The sequence below is a fragment of the Microtus oregoni genome, unplaced genomic scaffold, assembly GCF_018167655.1.
Source record: "Microtus oregoni isolate MIOR12 unplaced genomic scaffold, Mior012 000062F_ref0000492, whole genome shotgun sequence".
Taxonomy (NCBI): domain Eukaryota; kingdom Metazoa; phylum Chordata; class Mammalia; order Rodentia; family Cricetidae; genus Microtus; species Microtus oregoni.
Genome location: NW_024543872.1, coordinates 5,266,163 through 5,288,110, shown reverse-complemented (window position 1 = coordinate 5,288,110; position 21,948 = coordinate 5,266,163). Strand labels below are relative to the sequence as shown.

At 41.5% G+C, this 21,948-nt stretch overlaps 1 protein-coding gene across 5 annotated transcripts in view; it reads left to right on the top strand.

The window, feature by feature from the left end:
• Window positions 1-21,733, top strand: part of Nt5c3a (5'-nucleotidase, cytosolic IIIA) — a 34,300-nt gene extending 12,567 nt beyond the window's left edge. The window contains exons 1-11 of one of the 5 annotated variants that reach the window (XM_041640316.1): window positions 6,199-6,226; window positions 8,224-8,331; window positions 9,932-9,986; window positions 13,060-13,158; window positions 14,434-14,503; window positions 15,452-15,498; window positions 16,541-16,626; window positions 17,332-17,421; window positions 18,949-19,111; window positions 20,012-20,212; window positions 21,072-21,733. In XM_041640316.1, coding sequence (XP_041496250.1) covers window positions 9,951-9,986; window positions 13,060-13,158; window positions 14,434-14,503; window positions 15,452-15,498; window positions 16,541-16,626; window positions 17,332-17,421; window positions 18,949-19,111; window positions 20,012-20,212; window positions 21,072-21,173 — 894 coding nt within the window. In that variant the 5' untranslated portion in view covers window positions 6,199-6,226; window positions 8,224-8,331; window positions 9,932-9,950 and the 3' untranslated portion in view covers window positions 21,174-21,733. Of the gene's footprint in view, window positions 1-6,137; window positions 6,227-8,223; window positions 8,332-9,931; window positions 9,987-13,059; window positions 13,159-14,433; window positions 14,504-15,451; window positions 15,499-16,540; window positions 16,627-17,331; window positions 17,422-18,948; window positions 19,112-20,011; window positions 20,213-21,071 lie in introns of those variants that run through there. The other 4 variants (XM_041640317.1, XM_041640315.1, XM_041640318.1 and 1 more) reach the window with 4 other exon arrangements.
• Window positions 21,734-21,948: the final 215 nt, after the last annotated feature.

Sequence of the window (21,948 nt, the reverse complement as noted above, 5' to 3'; positions counted from 1 at the left end):
CACGTGGGAGGCTAAGGGAGGAGGGGGTAAATTCAAGGCTGTGGCTACATAGTGAAACCCTGTCTTTAAAAAGAAAACAAAGGAAGAAAGTGAAAAGAAGCTAGAAAGACAAGGGAGCCTGCGGTGCACTGGAACTGGAGAACTCTAGAAGAAGCTAAATTTCTTTGGATTCATAGCCTGCACTCGGGACCAAGTACTGCTGCATTAGCCGCCTAGCTCGTAAACATCTAGTTCTAGTTAGTAGCACAGCTGTCTTTAGCTAAAGCTGAGTCTAGCTGCCTGAAACTTAGGTAATTGATGTTTCCAGGTAATTAGCGACATAGTCACTACAGAAAATAATGAAAGAAAATCACCTGTGATCCTGTCCTTCATCTCTGATCACTTAGTGATACTTGATTTGCTTGTATCGGCTATTACAGCATTCAATTTAGTTCATAATTAGTGTGTTTAAGACTTTAGAATCTAAAAGTGCAGTTAATCATGTTTTATCTTCTTGTGCTTTTTGAATTTTTAATTTTTATTGTGAGTCTCACTGTGTAGCCCAAGCTAGCCTGTAAATTCAATGATCCTTCTGTCTCGGCCTCCCATTGCAGGCTTGAATTGTCTTTGTGTGAGGAGTCTTCCCAGGCCGCCTACATACTAACTAAAGCATGTGTTTTTCCACTGAGCAGTGTCCATAACCAGTTAGCCGTGCTTGCTATGTGCTGTTGGCATTGTGAGCTGTGAAAACCTTGCTGTGTGGCGAGTTGTCTGTGTATTCTCCGTTTAGGTGTATCAGATAGGACGTGCTGCAGTATGTTTCTCGTGAGGACCACCAGCCCACAAATAACGACTCAGAGACTTATTAATTATGTAAGCTCGGCTCTTATAACTTTAATTAGCCTATATTTTTATTAATCTACATTCTACCATATGGTTTTTACCTCTGTCCCATTCTGTGTTTCTAGCTCGCTCTTCTTATCCATTGTCCTGTGTGCCTGTGTTATCTTCTTCTCTCTGCCTGGATATTCTGCCTGTCTCTCCTGCCTAGCTATTGGCCATGCAGCTTTTTATTATATCAGCCACAGCAATGCCTCTTCACAGTGTACAAATATCTCACAACAATGCACCAATAGGAAAAGCTTACCTTCCCATTTTTGCTAATATGCCCTATACAAAGTAGCAATCAGTACAGTAGTGTTCCTTTTCAGCAGAGTACAAACTGTATGGTGGAAAGTCCAAGACAGAAACGTTTTCACCTTGTTCTGTTTCCAGCACAGAGATTCAGCTGCAATAAGATGGAGACTATAGTTTGAAAGATGCAGATCTTGAGATACCAGGACATGGTGCACTTAGCAGGAAGCATAGAATGCCTTTTAACTAACAGAAAGATGTAACCAGTTAAAGACCACGTGTGAGTTTCTCAAAGCAAGTTTGAACACTCAAGCCTCTTGGTTGAGGTTTGGGGGGAGGTTTTAATATCTCTTGAGATGGAGCCAGACTCTCCTCAGCATGCAGACCTTAACCCACCAACTAGCTTACCAAGTAGGTGAGGTTAGCTGGCCACCAGGTCCCCGAACTTACAGGTATGGGTCACCACACCCAGCTTTTTGACAAGGGAGTTCTAGAGACTGAACTCAGGTCGTTGTATTTTCAGGGCTGACCAAGCCCTAAGAAACTTCGTAATGGCAAACTATGAAATAATTTTAATTCAGTTAAATAATTGACAGACTAAAAAGCTCTGGGTCGCTACTCGAACACACAAATGGATTTCACTTTCTCCTTTGATAAAGATCGCCATTCTTGCTAATCGATTACAGTCTCAGAATGGAGAAAACCTGGCAGATAGTAAGCCCTGTTCTGCGTGGAAACCTCTGCCCTTTGGCATCTGAATTCCTCATCTAGTGCTTGCCCTTAGGAGGAGTATGACTGGTTTCGGCCAGGCCAGTCCCAGTGTGGAGATGAAAGTCCACTCCACTGCGCAAGAGCAATCTCTGTGACTTCCAGCTTCTCTCTAGCCCTTCTCAGAAAACAATGGGAAAACTGTGGGAGACAAAATTGGGTTGGTGTTGCTTGTTTTGTGATTCTGAGGCTCAAACTTGGGGCTTCATGAATGCTAGACCGATGTATTACATCCGCAGCCCCAAAAATTGTTTGTTTTTAATTAAAATTTACAATAATACATTTTAATCACTTCTCTCTACCAACTCCTCTCAAATCCTCTCTACTTTCCTACCACTCAACTCTGTTCTTGTTCATTCTCATTCATAGTTCCTCTGTCTCTCTTTCCCTTTCTATCTCTAAACAAACAAAAAAAAAAGACAACCAAAAAAAAGAAAACCACAAAAATCAAACAAGCAAAAGACCAGTAAGATCAAAAAGGCCAATATGAAACAAAAAGTTCACAAAAATACCGTTGGAATTTGTTGTGTGCTGGCCTGCACCCTGCCCTAAAGTGTCATGATACACCCAGTGGTATGCCATTGGAGACCAGTGGTTTTCCCTTTGCTGAAGGGTGTCAGGGCATATGCATGCCAGTCCCATTCGGAGTGTCTTGAAGTTGGAGTCATTAATTCAGTACTTTCTGTGGCATACTGTTCTGACTCTGTGATGTATGTGTGTGTGTGTGTGTGTGCACTGCCATGGTGTGGAGTTGAGAGGACAGCTTTTTATTGAGTTGCTGGTTTTTTCCTTCTAGTGTGGGTCTGGGGGATGGAACTCAGGTGTCACTGTCTTGTCTGCTGAGCCATCCTACACGCAGAAACATTGTTATTTCTCAAGCACCCCCATGTGAGTGTTTGCACATGATTGCCTCCAGTGGCACAAGCGTGTGCACATCATTACCTGCAGTAGCACCACGTGACTTAAAAGGAAAAACCTTGAAGCTTTTGTATCTAACTGACATAAAGGTAATAAGTATCTTAGCTTCTCCAGGTTCCATATTGCTTTACCTTGAGGAAGGAGGTTGTGTGGAGTTCTCTCACGCTAGCCTGACTGGATTAGGGTGTTGGTCAAGGGCGTTGGCGTGCTTCGGGACTGCCAGTACAAACCCTAAGCAAATATTACTCGGACTTTAATAATCAAAGTCCCTCAAGGGGGAGTTCTTATTTCTATGATTTAGACAAGGCTTTGCTATGTAGCCTTTGTGACTGGAGCTTGTGACTCTTCTGCCTCTGCTTTGCAGACCGGGGTGTGCTATGAGGACCTGGCTCCCAATTAAGGTCTTGGTTTGTTATCTGTCAGGATGTTCTTCACCTTTTCTAATTATGGACAAGATTAATACTATTTGCTGCTGACTCTCACATTTAAACACACCATTTATTTCCCAAGGAAATCATTTCTATTCTAAAACTCAGGCTATAAAAGTGGGCGGTTGGTGCTGCCGTGGGTCCTGTCATGTGTCCTGTTTTAGACTTCCTCTGCTTCCTAGACTGACTCTACTGCTGCTGCTTAGCAGCTGCTCGCTTCTACTCGCTTAGAGAACGGAAGAATAGTGACGTGTGATATGCAGGGTGGTAGGGACAGACAATGAGGAATGTCCACACACTTAGAATGGAGTGAAATTATTTATTTATTCATGTCATTTAATTACTTACTTTTTCACTGTTTGGAATCAAACCAGGGCCTCGGGTATTGTATGTGATCATGCTGTGTACTAAGCCACACCCACACAGGAGCTAGGAAATTTTAGGTGCTTATAATATTTTCTTTTATTGTTTCTAAGATGGGGTCTTACTATTGGGCATCAAATGGCCTAGAACAATGACCCTCCTGCTCCTTCCTCCCAAGTACTGGGATTATAGGCCTGAAGCACCACGTCCAGCAATGATCATTTATAAGAGCTTTATACGTCTGCCTCATGTGTGTGCCAGAGTGTGTTCACCTCTTTTATTGTGTTTGTGGCACTGGGCTAGAGCCTGGGTCTCTATACATGCTAAACAGACCTGGCCACCTACCAGACAGCCGCACCCTACCTGTCTTGTGTTTTGGAGTTATATGTTTTATTACTGTTCCATGTTTTGTTTTGGTTTTGAGACAGTATCTCATGTAGCCTAGGCTGGCCTCCAACTCTTCAGAGGAAGATGATCTTGAGTTCCTAATCCCCCTGCCTCTACCTCCCAAGGGCTAGATTCCAGGCATGTGTTACTATGTCCACCTCTCTCCTGTGTTAAGAATCAACTAGGTGTTGTCATTATGGCCACTTGCAGTTTCTTAGTATTACAAACAAATCTACAGTCTATATCTTTGCAACTATATCTTTGTTTACAACCATATTTCTTTAGGATAAGTTACTCTACCCTAAGTGGTATATGGAAGGAATATTTATATCTACAGCTTTCAGTAATATTTCTAAATATTCTCTCAGAAGGTATGGAAGCGTATCTCCTGAACTCCTTTGTTAAAGGAGGTAATCTTTTTTTTTTTTTCCTTGGTTTTTCGAGACAGGGTTTCTCTGTGGTTTTGAAGCCTGTCCTGGAACTAGCTCTTGTAGACCAGGCTGGTCTCGAACTCACAAAGATCCGCCTGCCTCTGCCTCCCAAGTGCTGGGATTAAAGGCGTGCGCCACCACTGCCCGGCTTAAAGGAGGTAATCTTTAGGTGAGAGTAGCTAGCAGGTTTTTGTTTGCTGTCCTTGAAGTCTCATCACTAATTAGATATAATAGGTCTTCCTCTTAGAGAAATGGCTCAGTGGGTAAAGCACTTGTCACAAAAGACTGCAATTAGGATTCCCAGCACCCATGTAAGTACCAAGCAGGTTTAGTGTCTGTAATCCCTGTACCAAGGAGGCAGATAACAGGGATGCTCAAGTCACGCTGACTAGCTTACCTAACTGAATGATCAGGCTCTGGGCTTAAATGAGAGACTCTGAGTCAATATTAAGGAGGAAGACACCTGAAGATGACCTCTGACCTGCACAAGCACCACCACCACCACCCCTACACATGTAAATATGCACACCCATCCAGGACAGGGGTGGTGGTGGTGGTGCTTCTCTGAGTTTGAGGCCAAGCATTGGGTGCGCCCACAAGTACTGTACAGTCAGTGTGCAGCTGTGGTAATGTGAACTTACACAGTGGGCAGTTCCTGCAGCTCAGGAGATTAGGAAGCATGAAGATCGCTTGGGGAGCCCAGCCTGAGCAGCAATATATTAAGATCCTTTCTCTACTAAAAAAAAAAAAAAAAAAAAAAAAAAAAAAAACCTTGCTATTTCACAAAAAAATATTTACATGTGTACAGCTTAACCATGCGCTTGACGATAAAGCTTCCCAGAGCCCATGTTGTACCTTATCTAGCAGGCCCTGGTACAGTATTAGCATATTGCCATTCTGCTGCTCAATTTAAAAACCAGACTAGTTTTGTTTCTAAAATAAAAACATGTCTCTCTTTAGCTCCCTTTTTAATAACAACAACAGAACCCCTCATACTGTATTACCCAGGCTGACCCACATAGACCCAATGATTTCCCTGCCTTGGGTCCTTAGTAGCTGAGACTCCCAGTGGACGCTGCTGTACCTGTATTCTCCAGTTTTATAATTAGTTTTCATAGTTTTGACATGGTTTTTTTATTAAAAATTTACCAAAAAACTTATGGAAATATATAAAGAAAATATCAAAGCCACTGGAATAAATGTTAAATCCCACTGGAGTAAAATATGTATAATACAAGAGATACCATTTAAGTCAAGTTTAAGCATACAGTTTGGTGACACTAAATACATGTGTGTTGCTGTGCACTGTCGCCACTACACACCACCCTTAGAACTGTTTCATTTAAAAACTGAACTCTGCCAGATTGAGCAACAGCCTCCTATCCCCTTCTCTGGCTGCAGCAACCAATTTCATCTTTTGACTTTGTCTGGAAGTGGAGTGTCCCCCAGAGGAGCGCACACGTTACAAGTGTTGTGCAATCAGAAACAGGAAAGGGGCGGCTTAAGAGTTTCACTAACAGTTCCTGCTCAGGTCGCAGAGCAGTTGCTCCTGTGCTGAGCTACCTACCAGCTCTTAGCCATCATGTTATCCCAGCTAGTTAGGTTCTGTAACCTAAATGGTATCGAGCTGCGAGCCAGCAGGGTTGCCTCCCATAGCATAGTGAAGTACTTTTCGCTTGCGTCAGAAGACTGTTTGCATAAGCTTAGTCAAGGCTTTGGGAGCCGCCCTCCGCTGCACCTTGTGCTATATTAGTGCGTCTCAGACAGGAAGAATTTTCTTTTGCTGGTGCTGCCGTAGCGTGTCCGGTTACCTTCAAAGTAAGTGCTCGCTCTTCCTGAAGACCTGGGTTTCTTGTATTTAACTTGCCTTGGCTCTAGTTTGGTTCTTTATCTTAATGAAACTTTGGTCTGTACATGTACAGAGTAGGAAGTAAAAGTAGACCAATTTAATGTAGAGAAATGTAAAACTCTTTGTAGTTTGCACAGGTATGTGTGTAAAACTTTCTGCTGTCTTAAGGCTCAGTACCTAAACTTTACATACTCTGATTCTAAGCATTCTTAGTCTTATGTGGCTGTTAGGCAAAGGCGAAGTGCTCTCAGAAGTGGAGAGCAGCATGTTCAGCTGCTATTTGACTTAATTGTGCACAGAGCCACGTGACTTTATAATGGCTGGTGATAAAATTAATTTTTATGCATGTGAACCTTACCCAGGCTGTTGTAGGCTGAAGTGATACTGGTATATTTTATGAATTGATAAAAGCTATATTTATAAAGTAACAACTTGCATATTGAAAATTAAAATTCATACATCTAAGGACTGGGGGTGTAGCTCAGTGATCGACCATTTGCCTCACATGGATAAGTCTTAGATTGGACACCCCGAACCTCCAAAAGCAAATCCTCAAAACACAGAGCATACGTATTACAGTGAAATCTAGAATGCTGTGGCTATGTCCGGTTTCTTTGAAGACAGGGTCTTTAATATAGCCCGTGCTGGCCTCTAACCTCCTAGTGCTTCCTGCAGGGAGGTGCCACCAGGCCTGGCCCTGCATCAGATTTAAATAATTGAGTTTTCCAAGTTCATGTAGCTTCTTCTTAAAAATCCGACCGTGCTCCAGACTGTTACACGAGCAGCTTGCTCAGTTTTACAGGATGCTGTCATGACCAGTGCTGCTGTTCCTGGAGAAAGTATACGGCAGGAAGAAGTCAGAGTCTGTTCGGGGTCCGCAGCATAATTTCTCCGTGCCTTGGTTTATTCTCTTGAAACACCATTGGGTGTGAGAACCGACATGGGCGGTAGGCTGGAGGACTAGTTCTGAGCTTACACACTTCACAATTATCCGTAAAATCCTGACTGTTGTTTGCCTGTCTAAGGAAACTGGCATAAATTGCTGAAATAGACAGTCTGTTTTTTTTTTTTCTGTCTCCTCCTACACCTTCAGCTGCTCAGTTTCAGTTTTGTTTACTGCCTGTATGGAGAGTGTTTCACTTTCCAGTCTGTGGATGTTTATTTCCATCTAGGGAGAATTGTTTAAATGAAACAAGGAAATCATTACAGTCATCAATTAAAATGAATTTATAGTTTATATTTCCATATGATAATCACCCTATAAAATTTGACATCTTAATACACCGAACTTAAGACAGATAGTCTTGGTTAGTTGAGAGAGGTGCAATAAAAAATAATGACTTTGCCAGGCACAGTTAATACTGTTGCCAGAGCCCTTTCCCTATTATAGTGAGGTGTTCCTTTTCTCATGTAAGAGACAGAACACAGTACACTGTAAAATTTCATTACCTTATCAGTGTAATTTTCTTGTTTCTGCAAGCATCAAAACTAAAGCAGAGTCGCCACTTAAAAGCTATGTTAATCAGTTTAATTTTTCTACTTTCCAGTGAGCCACAGTGAAACAAGCTTTTAAAGATACTCAGTTTACACTCAGAATCTTTAAAGTCTGTTCTAAAGCAAGTAAATTGCTAACGTAGACAGGTTACCCATCTTAGTGATTTAAAAAAAAAAAAAACTGTAGCCTCAGAACGACAGGCAGTAACAAATTCTTACATAACAAATTTAAGTCCTTACCTCTTGCTTCGTTCTTCAGCCTTGTTCTACACAGCCTTGCGTTACCACGCTTAGAAACCTGAAGCTCCTACTGAGAGTACACAGGAATTGTTTTCTAGTTTGCAGTGTTTTCTAGTTCAGAGATCAGGATTCCAGATGTTAAGACTCTACAGCTTCCTTCGAAGAGAGTTCATAGTTCAAGGGGAGCACGTTCTATTTTTGACTGTGTCTTCTGTGCTCTCTGTTTTTCCAGCAGCTCTCCTCCTGAAGCATCTGCCACAGTTGGCAGAACAAGCTGGCCCTTTATCTGCACCAGGTGTAGGCTTACAAGACCGCTGGTTAAAAATACTCAGCCCCGATGGTCGGTATCTTCTTTCAGAGAGTCCCAGAAGGCGGGCAACTTTGTCTTTCTGTGTGTGTTTACTCTTTCACCACAACACAGACCTGAAAGTTAGGTTTGGACATGGCGCTGTCACACTCACACGTGTTTACTTCCATGAGCTGAGGTTAAATCCGGTCACACTGGTGAGAACTCGGCAGAAGGAAAGCTGGGTTGACATTGGCAGAGCATATGTGATTTAGTAAAAGCCAGCAGCTGCCAAGTGTGACGGTTGTCTACCTGTAACCCCAGTAACTGCAGCAATAAGGCAGGAGGATTGCCACTAGTTTGGAGGCAACCATTACTGTCAGTTGTGAAGGGCCTGATGTGGGTGCTGGAAACAGAACTTAATCCTCTGCCAGAGCAGTGTGGCTTCAGCTCCCACTAATTTATTTCTTTTTTTATGTCATGCTGAAGATCAAGTCCAGGACTATATTCTAGGCAAGTCCTCTACCACTGAGCTACATCACCAGCCCTTCCTAGCTATTTCAAAACAGGGTTTTGATCATTATATTTTTACTTACCTGGAGTCAAATACAAGTAAAGTCAATATGGGAAAAATTAGTAATTGTCTCTAAGATTTATACTATAGGACAAAAACAGAAGAGTGAAAAGGTATATTTTCCTTTGGTTTAATGGATATAAAGTTTACCCAGCAGCTTCCAAAAAAAAATGCTCATTTTATTTGACAAACACCTTGCATACCGGCTTTGTCCCAAACACTTTCCTAAGTGCAAACACAACACAGATTTTTACACACAGAAAGTTTTTAACTTAAGAAAATTTAGCCTGGAGGGGAAAGGGCTCTCTCAAAGTCCTCTAAGTGAGGAGCTGTTTACAGTTGGTGGCTGCTGGACGAGATCACTTTTCTCTAGACATTTAACCACGGGTGGGTCCCCACTCCAGTGGATGATGTCGTGCACATACACATGCGGGCACACTAATAGACACAGTAGGAGAATAGATAAATGAACAGGTTTTGAAAAACTTGAAGGGAAAATACTTTTGTATATTATGTTTCTTCTTTTATTTTAATTCCTTTGTAGATTTGGCACTAGGAACACACTTTTCTCACAGCCTTCACCCTTTGTGTAGAAAAAGTGTTGATAATATATACTTGCAAAGCCAAGCATAGTGGTTCACACCATTAATTCCACAACAGAAGGAGATTGAAGCAGGAGGTTACCCAGGAGTTCAAGGCAAACCTAGACTACAGAATGAGACCTGTGTGTGTGTGTGTATGTAGATAGATAGATAGATAGATAGATAGATGTCACAAATCTTGCAGTAGAGTCTATTATTGCAAATATGTAGTCCATTTTACCTCTGTATTCAAACTTATCAGTACTATTTTAGTTCTTAGAAGAGAGTTTCCAACTCTTGACATAATACTTTCATTCTAAAATTTTACTAAATAGAGGAAATCCTTTGCTGAACGAGCAGCCTGCACTTTCTTGGTATTTAAATCATACTAACATACTGTCTTCGTATCATTAGCATATAGTAAGAGCCGCAAATGCCAGTGTGTCACGTGTGCCTTTTTTCCCTCTCTCTTGCTGTGACATCACCTGGGGAAATGCAGAAGATTGAATAACCAAGAAATGACTAATCAGGAATCTGCTGACCTTTTGAAAATGGTGGGTATGCAAGTACTTCCGGCTCCACCTGTAAATGGTGTATCGTCTCCATTTTTCCCTCTTTAACTATGCAATTGTGGGACTGGAATTTTATATAGGACTTTCTTCATGATGCTGGGCACACAAATGATAAAATCTCAAGTACCTACTGAACTGACTTTGAAATGATTTTGCTTGAAATATAATACATTTTATAGTTCTTCTTAACATAAGATGATGGCTATGTTTTGGTGAATTTGTTGTTGCTGTTGTTTTGTTTTTATTCCTCTTTTGAACGTGGAGTCTACCTGTGTATGTATGTCAGGAATGTGAGATCCTCCTGTCTCAGCCCTGAGAGGGGTAATGTTGCGATTACTGGCATGCGCCACCATGCCTACATTACATCCGTCTTACTCCCTTTCTGTCTGTGTGCATGTATAGTTTGGGTTTTGTTCTTTGAGACTGGGTCTCTGTGACTCAGGCTGGTTAAAGTCACTTTGTAGCCAACGATGACCTTGGTTCTGCTTCTGTCTCCTGAGGCAGAGATTACAGGCTTACCCTACAACAGCCTGATTGCCATTCTTTTCTGTATTCTTTGGCACTTTCGTGTGTAAGCTATTCATTCAGAATGAAATATTTTAAGTGTAGTTTAAAGTGACGGGCATTCGGGGCCAGCGAGAAAGCTCAGTGGGTGAGGGGTTTTGCCATCAAGCATGACACTTGAGTTTAATCTCCAGGCTCCTTGTGGTGTAAGGAAAGAACTGACTCCTAAAAGTTGTCCTCTAACTTCCACCCACGCAAGCATGCACACACGTGGATGGATGGACAGACGGACAGATGAGGAGTCAGGCAAGGCAGGCAAGCAAATGTTAAAAAAATTAAGAAAAGGAAAGGGTGTGAAATGGCTGGGGCTGTCGGTCAGTTGGTAAAGGACTTATATAGCATGCAGGAAGCTCTCAGTTCAGTCCCCAACACCACAAAAAAACCCAAATGCGGTGATCCGCACTTGTAATCCCATTGCTGAGGAGGTGAAAACAGGTAGCTCAGGAATTCAAGGTCATTCTTGTTGGCTACGTAACTAGTTTGAAGCCAGCTGGGCTAGTGAGAGTGTTATATAAATAATGGTGTGAACCACCAACTTTGCCTATGACAGAAGGTGTGTGGAGTTCCTGGAAAGGCCCAGGAAGCAGCTGTCTTCTGTATATGGTGGTACTGAGGCCATGGAAGGAGCGTGTCCTGGTACACTAGGGAAATACCAGCAGCTTTCCACATTCCCCATGATAAAATTCCTTGGAGTCAGACTTGGTAGCACGTACCTGTAATCCCAGTTTTCTCAAGGCTGACACAGGAGGGTTGCCACAAATTCAAGGCCAGCTTAAGCCACGCAGGGTATGCCAGGCCAGTCAGGGCTACACAGTAAAACCTTGTCTTCAAAAGAATAATAAAATAAAATAAAATAGTAAGTAAATAAATACTCTTTTGTTCACTATTTAGCTAGTAAACCATAGAAAAGTACTCTTTTTTTGGTTTTTTGAGACAGGGTTTCTCTGTAGCTTTGGAGCCTATCCTGGCTGGTCTTGAACTCACAGAGATCCACCTGTCTCTGCCTTCCAAGTGCTGGGATTAAAGGTGTGTGCCACCACCACCCGGCAGAAATGTACATTTTAATAAACGATGTAATGTTTGATTCAGTGTATATCAGCTTAAACTGTGTGTTTCAGCCAAGGAGTGTGGTGTATCTATTTGTATCTGTCTCTCTGTGTTTTTTCCTTTCTTCTTTGGCTGGGATTGAATGCAGGGTTTTATAGATGTTAGGTTAAGACTCTACCTGTGAGCCATAGTCAGTGTCCTGTATTTCTTAACACCTGCATCACCCACGCTTCAGTTGGAAAGGTGTAAATAAAATGCCAGTCATTTCCTTGTTGTAACCCGTCTGCTCCTCCAGAGCCCTCGGGTGCTCACTAAGTATCTGCTTGGAATGGATGCTCATGTATTCTCAGAGTCTCAGGCACGGATGGTGCCCCAGCCATTGGTCTTCTTTGATGTATAATAATTAAGAAAAAAATGATCTTATAATAGCCTGCGGAAGTTCTGAAGCAGTTTGAGTTTTAAATTTGCTTGTTACTAAAAATAAATAGGGTAGCAATTATCATAATTGATAATTTAAAAAAAGGAAAAATGTTCTATAATATACCAAATGTAAAATGTAGGTGAAGACCTGATTAGAAGCAGGGTGGTTGATGGGCGCCACCAAGTGGTCTTAGTTAATATTTTTTTGTTTGATTTTTTTTTTTTTTTAAACAAAAGTTTCTCCAGGTAGCCTTGACTGTCCTGGAACTTCGTCTGTAGACCATGTTAGCCTTGAACTCATAGATCCAACTGCCTCTGCCTCCCGAGTGCAGTAGGATTAAAGGTATGAAGCACTGGACCCAGGTGTTCTTGTTAGATGAGCCTTGCTTCATTTTCTTGGTGAAAATGTTGTGGCAACATAATCCTTTGTTTAACTCTTGCTCTAATGAGTTATTTAAGATTTTTAAAAATTAATTATATGTATGTAGGAGGAGTACTTGCATGTAAGTGCAGGAACAGGGGTTTAAAAGCCTCTGAAGGAGGAGTTACAAACAGTTAAAAGCCATCCCACATGGCTGCTGGAAACACAGATCCTCTGCAAAAACAGCAAACATTCCTAACCGCTGAGCCATTTCACCAGCTCCGATAGGTTTAGTTACTGAATCAAGTATATGCTCTTCTCAGCTGAGCTTTTTGTAAGGGAGCTGCAGAAGGGGTCCTCCAAGAAGGCAGCGGTCCTTAAATTAGGTCCTTAACTCGGTCCATATCATGCCTAGTCTCTAGCAGGAGTGTTTTACAAAGTAGACACACCGTACTTATTTTGTCCATTGAGGCTTGGTGGGTGTGGTCTTTGCCTGAACATACAGGTGGAGGCCAGAGATCAACATTGGGTAATTTTATATGGTGACTTTCTTTTTTTAAAAACAATGCCTCAGCATTTTTATACTTACTAATACAAGTTTCTTGGTGGTGACTGAATTGGGGAAAGTGTGGTAAAGGCGAGCTCATTTCTGTTCACTTTTAGATGCCAGAATTTCAGAAAAGCTCAGTGCGCATCAAGAATCCTACAAGAGTAGAAGAAATCATCTGTGGTCTCATTAAAGGAGGAGCTGCCAAACTGCAGGTGATCCAGCTTTTTAAAACACTGGTGCAGATTTGCAGTGACAGCCGCTGGGAGAGGGGAGGCCGCGCTCCTGGGCACCCCACCCAGGAGCAGCTGGTCACAGGAAACAGACTCCACATTCGGTGGGGTTTGGTATTTTCGTTTCTTTAGGTTCTTTGTATTGATTTTTGGTTTGCTTATTGAGAGAGAGCACACAAAAGCATGGAGGTGGGAAGGGTCTAGAGTTGAGGAGGGGAAGAGTATGATCAAAGTGTATGGTGTGGAGAGTTGGAGCAGACTCACCTGTCTGTCTGTGGCTAGTGGTGCGGGGCATGGATAAACTGCAGGGGGAAGCCAAATTTATTACTCTCCTGTTTTGACAAAACCTTAGTAATGGAATTTTTTTTTTTTTGCCTATACTTTTGGAGTGTAAAATCTAAAATCTGTCACCTAGAGTTGGTCTAAATACATGAAATGCTCTACTTGAAAACAAACAAAGAACAAAATAATAGCCTTGAGACCGAGACAGCACATGCGCCGTGATGGAGCAGGCTGGAGGGTAAACTCTAGACCTTGCGGTGCCATCACTAATTCTCCCACTGGGTTCTGCCAGGCCTGTCACTGGGGCCTTTTTTAGTATTAAGTTCTAAGGTAACTGATACTATACACATATATTAAGCCATTTCAGGGGTCATACTTAAAAGAGTACAGTTTCAAGTTATTCTATATTTTAACTAACTGAGTCACGTCAGATTAACATGCAACTTTATGAAGGCATAGTTGAATTTTACATGTTCTCTCTCACTATTGGCCTGGGATTTTTATGGTTTGTTGTTGTCTTCTAGATTTTTGTTTACTTCCTACTCCCAAGATCATGGGCATGTATTATCCCAGGAAGCAGAGAATCACAGACTAAATGTGAAGGAGCTGAAACAGTTGTTTAGTCCAACTTCATTATAAGAATCCCTTTGCTATTGAACTGCCCAGCTGTTAATTTATTATCTCTTTAAGTGGTATTCAGAACAGGGCTGCAGAAACAAGTAAGACCCTACCAGAACAAGATGGGAGACGAGAACCGACTCCTGGAAGTTGTCCTCTACACACACACACACACACACACACACACACACAATTTTTAATTGAAAAACGAATCGCTCAAATCAGTGTGTTGCAGGTTTAGGTGAGGAACTTCCCAGGCAGCTCAGGGGCAAGCCTCCAGATGTGCGTTTGGTTAGCACGGCGAGCCTGTGGTTGTGGTGCACTCATTTACGTTTTGCCTTCTCCTTTTTCTCACAGATAATAACAGACTTTGATATGACACTAAGTAGGTTCTCCTACAATGGGAGAAGATGCCCATCATGTCATAGTAAGTGTGTGATGCTCTTAAGTAAATGAATGTAATTGGAAATACTTATTTGAAATGAAATGACTTTTGTTTTTCTTTTCTCCTTTCGATATTAAAAGTAAAGGAACTTTGCTTTTTTTGTTATGTTTTGAGAAATTGTTTTTACTCCTCTTAGGTACATGGCTATTTTTATGTGTGCCTTTAGAAGCAACGGGAATTGAAGAAGACTTCAGAATATTTCTCACTGTGTATAGTCTATTTATTACCCAAGAAACACTTGAAAGGCTTTAAATTTTGCAATAACCTTAAAAAGTAACATTTATCAAATGTTGTTTATTAGTTAGGTTTCTCTTGCTAAACACTCTGACCAAAAGCAACTTGGGGAGAAAAAGGGTTATTTTGCTACAGTTGTGGTCTAGTATATCGGGAAGCCAAGACAGGGAGCTCAAGCGGGAACCAGAGACTGGAGGAATAGTGTTTACTAGCTTGCTCTCCTAATGCTTGCTCAGCCTACTTTCCTATTCTACCCAAGATCCTTGTTGGGTGGGCTGGGCCTTTTCACATTGGTTATTGATCAAGCAAAATGCCCCACGGACATGGCACAGGCCAGTGTGTTAGATGCAGTTCCTCAATTGGTGTTGCCTCTTGGTATTCCCAGGTGACTATAGTCCACCCAACAAGATGAGAATGGCAGCCGCTGAACTATTAGCACCGTGCTGAGGTGGAGGATGACAATTTAGATCTCAGATCTGAAGCCATCCTCCTGTAGCGGTGCCATTTGAAATACAGCACTGCGACCAAAAATGCACTAACCACAGTAATTGACTTGGCGTTTAAAAATAAGAAGCAAGTTATCTTTATTAGTGGTAGCATCAACCAGAATATTTTCATTAATGCCTATGCTATGCACTCACTCACTCTCTCTCTCTCTCTCTCTCTCTCTCCCTCTCTCTCTCTCTCTCTCTCTAGATATCATTGACAACTGTAAACTTGTTACAGACGAATGTCGAGAAAAGGTAAATATTTCAACTGTATAGTTAATCCTTCATTGCCTCAGCTGATTAACTATTCAGACAGGAATGAATGTCAAAAGCTAGGCATGATGGCATCCACATGTACTCCCAGACTAGAGTACTGAAGGGAGATGATTACAAGTTTAGGGCCAGCCTTAGCAAAATGATGAGACCTAATCCTCCACCCATCTCCATCCCCCAAAAGAAGTGAAATGAATGCTGAGTGCTTTTAAGTTATATCTGGCACATTAAGTATTCAATAAATATCAAATTTATTGTACGAATTCCATCTTGGCTTTTTTTTTCCTTCAAGACAAGGTGTCTCATTTAGCTTTTAACTCACTGGCTAGCTGAGGAAAACATTCTGTTCCCCTTTCCTTGACCTCCCAAGTGCTGGGATTACAGGGTGTGCAACCAGTGCCCGCACAACCAGTGTCAGAAGTTGTTATTACAGCCCTCAGGGTCCTTACGTTAACTGGGAAGGCAAAGGTGCTTGAGTCTCCTGCTAATTTGCCCCCTTAAACTGATCAGGGCATGCCTGCGGTGCCTGCCTCTATCTTAAGAGCGGCTCAGGGTACCTATCAGAGCTCATTACTTAGATTTCAGGACTAAACTTGTTGTCAGGTCTGGTGGTTCGGGCCTGTAATCCTACTACTTAGGCTGAAGAAGAAGGATTTGAAGGTTCAAAGCCACCTGGGTAACAGAACCGGGCCCAAAATAGAAAGTCTAACTAGGGCTGGGCCTGTAGCTCAGTGGCGGGTCAGAGAGATCCCTTGCCTAACATGCGCAGTGCCTTCCAGAGCAGAGCTGAGAGTAAAGCTCCCAGTGTTTCTCCTGACATTCTGAATTGCTGACTTGGAAGTAAGGTGACTTCTGCAGTTGTCTCTAATTATATGTAAACCAAGATCAAACCATCTCCAACTTTATTCTTTACTGGAAAGTAGCTTAAAGGCCTGATTGTTTTGTATTTTTTGCATTGTTCTCTGTGATAATCAGGCAAGTGACCAAACTGTAATCCTCACCACTAGTTGCCCTCTCCTTGCAGCTGCTGCAGCTGAAGAAGAAGTATTACGCCATTGAGGTTGCTCCCGACCTCACTGTGGAAGAGAAGTTCCCTTACATGGTAGAGTGGTGAGTGTCTGCAGCCCTGGGAGCGCTGAGGGGCTGACGTGTGCAGATAGGATAAATACAGAGACTCCAGTGAATTAACAGTTTGTGACTGGTCTCCAGATGACATGCAGTGAGGGGAAATAAAAAGTCCGGCACATAAGTCTTAAAGCCAGACCTTTATTTTAAAGCTTCTTAGACAAGACACGATCTAAGAACAAAGAAAAAGAAGTAGGGTCCACACCACACCCGCCCCAGCGTGCAGCCCTGGCCTCTGGTGTTGTTCCTCAAACTGCAGCATTCAAGGGGACCATGGTGAAGCTTTGTGTGGAGCTCCTGGACAGAACAGACCTTGGCAAATGTAGAGGTGCAGAAGAGTCCCCCAGTTCCTCTGAAAAGCAACCCCTAAAGTGGAAAGTGTTTTGGTTTGAGTGGCAGCCATCGGCTTTTAACTTGTAAGAGGCCAGGAGTATTCCCAGTGGCTGTCGGGAGTGCGGACAGCTCACCTGTGTGTGGTAGTAACGTGGAACAGAGGCTTTCTCTGCCCACCTGCGGAATCAAAACTGGAGCTAGTTTGGGAAAACTTACCAAGACTGATTTCTGTGTGGACAAGAGGACTGTTTGCAGTTAGGTTTATCTGGGAGTGGAATAAGCTCTTCCCTGATAGTAAAGATAATAGCTTTAAGATTTTAACTGGTATCTCTCCCCTCCTCTGGCCATAAATTCCAGGTATACTAAATCACATGGTTTGCTTGTTGAACAAGGCATACCAAAAGCCAAACTTAAAGAGATTGTGGCAGACTCTGACGTCATGCTCAAGTAAGTCTCCTAGGTTTTGTTGTTTTTATTGTTTACATAATTAACTATTGTTGTATATATTCAATTACATGTTTTAATCAAAATAAGCTAGGACATTATTCCATAAAACAGTTAAAATATATCAGTGTTACCAAATGAATAGTGGTGAGATAAGAAAAACATTCTGGGTTAGAGCTGTTAAGGTTTGGGGTGTAGCTCAGTTTTCAGAGTGCCTGTTAGCACGCCCACAGCTCTTTGTTTGATCTGAGCACTGAGTGAAACTGACGCGGTAAGGGGATGGAGAGGTAGCTCAGCTGATAAGAGCACTTGCTGCTCTTCCAGAGGACCAGGGTTCGATTCCCAGCGCTCACATGGCAGCTCACAGCCATCTATAACCCTGTTCCAGGGGATGCAACACCCTTTTCTGGCCTCCATGGGCCCCAAGAATAGTGCACATGATATACAGACATACATGCAGGCAAAACACCCATACACTTAAAATAACATTTTAAAACCCAGGCATGGTGGCACTAGTCCCTGCACTTGGGGAATAGAGGCAGGAGGATCCTGAATAAAATAGCAAGTCTGAGGCCAGCTTGAGGTACTTGAAACTCTGTCTTAAAAAAAAAAAAAAAAAAAAAAAGTTTGTTCATTTAGATTTGACAAGAGCATTGAAAGATTTAAGTGATGATTTGTATTTCCTTTCTCCAAAATGTAAAAAAAAAAAAAATTAAGACTAATGTATAGACTTAAGTAACCATTATCATTTTCAAGTTCTTTAGGAAACCGGTTTTGAAAGATCTGAAATTTAAAGGAAATATTATAAGCTAGAAAGGTTTCAACTAAGAAGTATTTCTGAATCTACCTTTGGAATTATTATGCTTTGAAAACTTTAAAGGGAAGGGAAACATTTTAGTTTATAGGTAAAATATTTGGAAGGCTTGGCTTAGTGTTGAAACCTGTGATTACAGTGTTTAGGAGGCAGAGGTCGGGGAATCACAGGCAGCTGAAGGCCAACTTGGTCTACTTAGTAATTACTGCACGGCACGCACATGCACGCACATGTGTGTGTGCACTATTTATAGTGTTTGGGTTATAATTTTGTGAAAATCATCAAACTTACTTTCAGTACTTTGCACCAACCTTCAGTTTTTTCAACTTGTTGGTAATATGGTGGTAAGCAGCAAAGTTTGCTGCTCTGCTCTTCTGGAGGTAGGAAGGGCAGAGCAGTGGGACCTCAGGCAGGTGGCCTTCAGCTCAGCCTAGGGGGCTTTAAAGGGCTTTTTGCGGTATGATTTGACCCCTTGCTTTTAAATGGTGTAAATTGTAGGCTTTTATCCATGCTTGCTGTAAGTCTAAAACGTCTAACTGGAACTGTGAGAACTAATGGCCAGGCAAAGAGTCCCCTGCTGGCTCAGTCACTGTTTTAGAATGAGAATATGATTTGCAGAAATAGGTAGAAATATTTTTGTTTTATACTTTCTAAGAGAGGGAGAGAGAGAGAGAGAAATCGATCTTGCTAATGACCACTCTTGTCTCCACTTGCAGGGAAGGATATGAGAATTTCTTTGGTAAACTTCATCAGCATGGTATCCCTGTGTTCATATTTTCGGCTGGTATCGGTGATGTGCTTGAAGAAGTTATACGTCAAGCTGGAGTTTATCATTCAAATGTCAAAGTTGTATCTAACTTCATGGATTTTGATGAAAATGTAAGGATATGAATTCATTCCTTAAGGCTAATATCCAACCTGAACTATTTAATCATGTAAATTCACATGTTCTTTATTAATATCAGGTAGATGTTTGTTAAATTAGATGATGCTGGTAGGCTATTAATGAGATTTGCTTTCTCAGTATTGTATGTATATTTTATGCCCTCCTTAAAGTTTTAAACAAGTTAATAAGCGAATATTAAAATTCACAAAATTTACATGACAGGAATTTAACATTGCAACCCTAAAGACTACATCTTAAGTGAAAAAAAAAAGATATGAATAATACCAGCATTTTTTTTTTCAATGAGTATACTGTAAAGTGTTCTGGGCATATTGGAGAATGATGTAATCCAAGCATTCAGAAGGCTGAGGTTAGTAGGGTCATGAGCTCAATGCCTGGGCCACACAGTCTCAAGCAAAATAAAATAACAGCAAAAAACATAAAATGAAATCCTTTGGCTAGGAACAAAATGAAAAGTCAAAGTTGAATTACTGATTAGCTGAGTTTTGCCATTGAAAGAAGAGAATATGCTTTTTTTGAGCCCTCCTACCTGTCTTGGGCTTCTGTGTTTGAAATCAAGTCAAAGACAAATTTAAAGATATGGCCAATCGTGGCATCTATTTAGAATCGTAAAATGTAAAAGCTCTAACAAGTAGAGTTTGTAAAACCTATTATTTCAAGCCAGAGAATGGCTCAGGACTTAAAGGTGCTCCTCACCAAGCCTGACAACGGATTTTAATCCCCGGGTACACGTGGTAGAAGGAGGGGGCCAGCTCCTGCAAGGCGTCCCCTTACCCTTCAAATATTCGCTGCCACACGCACCTGTATACATACACATGCCGTGAACAAATATAATAAAGTGTTTCTTATGCAGTTCTTTAAATATCTCATAGGGAGTGCTGAAAGGATTCAAAGGAGAACTAATTCATGTATTCAACAAACACGATGGTGCCTTGAAGAACACAGACTATTTCAGCCAACTGAAAGACAACAGCAACATTATTCTGCTGGGGGACTCCCAGGGAGACTTGAGGATGGCAGATGGCGTAGCCAACGTTGAACACATTCTGAAAATTGGGTATCTGAATGACAGAGTGAGTGTGCGGGGCTGTAGTTTAATATTCTCTTGAAAAATGTGCGATGAAATCTTGTAACCAGTTGCCAAAGGCAGGTGAGAAAGGTATTTTACTGTCCTGCTTTGGAGTGACAAAGGAGATAGGAAGCACAGACCTGTGTGAGCTTTGGAGGGCACAGTCCCTAAGTGGCAGCAGGCTGCACTTCCTAGTCATGAGGATCAAAGCTGTCTTCATGCATTGCCAAACGTTCCTTGTACAGAGTTGCCCAAAGTCAGAGCCCCCAGAGTGGAAAGAAACTATTTAGGGAGAAAAGTACCCATGTGGAAACTTCCTGTCCCTGAGTCCAAGGCACAGAATAAGCTAGCCGCGGTGATGCAGGCCTGTCTTCGCAGCCATCGGGAGGCTGAGGCAGGAGGACTCAGCCTGAAGGCCAGGGTAAGCTTAGACAGCAAGACCATGTCTCAGAAAATTAAAACCTCAATCAGAAACAAAATTATTTCCTTTAAAAAGAATTTGAGAATGTTTTATTTTACAACTTTTATAAAATTAGATTTTGCTGGGTGGTGGTGGCGCACCTTTAATCCCAGCACTTGGGAGGCAGAGGCAGGCGGATCTCTGTGAGTTCAAGGCCAGTATGGTCTATAGTGTGAGTTCTAGGACAGGCTCCAAAGCTATACAGAGAAACCCTGTCTCAAAAAGAAAAAATATATATATATACATATATAAATATATATATGAATATATATTTTATATATTTATATATATTATATATTTATAAATATATATATATACTACAGATCTAATATTATAAGGTTAAAGTGGAAATTATTTGCCTTTCTCTGGATGTTAATTGTATTTTTATTCTTCTGTTAATTAGGTAGACGACCTTTTAGAACAATACATGGACTCTTACGATATTGTTTTAGTAAAAGAAGAATCATTGGAGGTTGTCAACTCGATTTTACAAAAGACATTATAATCAAACCATTTAAACCATTTGTGAGAAGACGTCTCCCACAGGTGCAGCTGAAACCAGCACCAGCCATCTTGAGGAAAGACTCTTATTTATAAGACATTCTTGCTCTTGGCATTTTCCCCTTTCCCTTCAGGTGGGAGTCCTCTGATCTTCAGATGTGCTTAACCTATAAACTACAGCTCCTTCTTTCCGCCTCCATCACAACACTCACCAGATTTTTTAAGCAATTAAAAACGATCTTAAGGCCAAAATTAGAAAAAGAACTCCCTTTTCCAAAGTGAATTTTGTAGTTTGGTTTTCTGCAGTTTCTGGGTACTGTGTGGAGGCTCAGAGTGATAGTGTCGTGGGTGATAGTGTCTCTGATTTTAACCACTGCCAGCTTTGTAATTTGGGTGGAGTGTGATAACACCATCTCCTGAAATAGTGTTTTGTTTGCTTATTTTGTCTGAAAAAAAAAAATTTGCCAGGGAAGTCCAGCACTTTGTATCTGAAAAACCATTGGTGTCCATATCACGAACGTTACAAATCTGTGTGAAACACTGAAAATAAACCTGAAACGGAAAGTTTTTTTTAATTCTGCTATTGAGATCCTATTCAGCCTGTCAAAGCGGATTATGCCTGTAATCCTAGCACATGGAAAACAGAGGCAGGAGAATTAAGAATTTAAGGTCAGTTTCAAGTCAACCAGCCTCGACTACATGAAACAGAGGAACAAAAAAAAATCTATTCAGCAAATATTTGTATTTATTAAGGGCTGCTGTGTTTTTTTTCTTCTTAG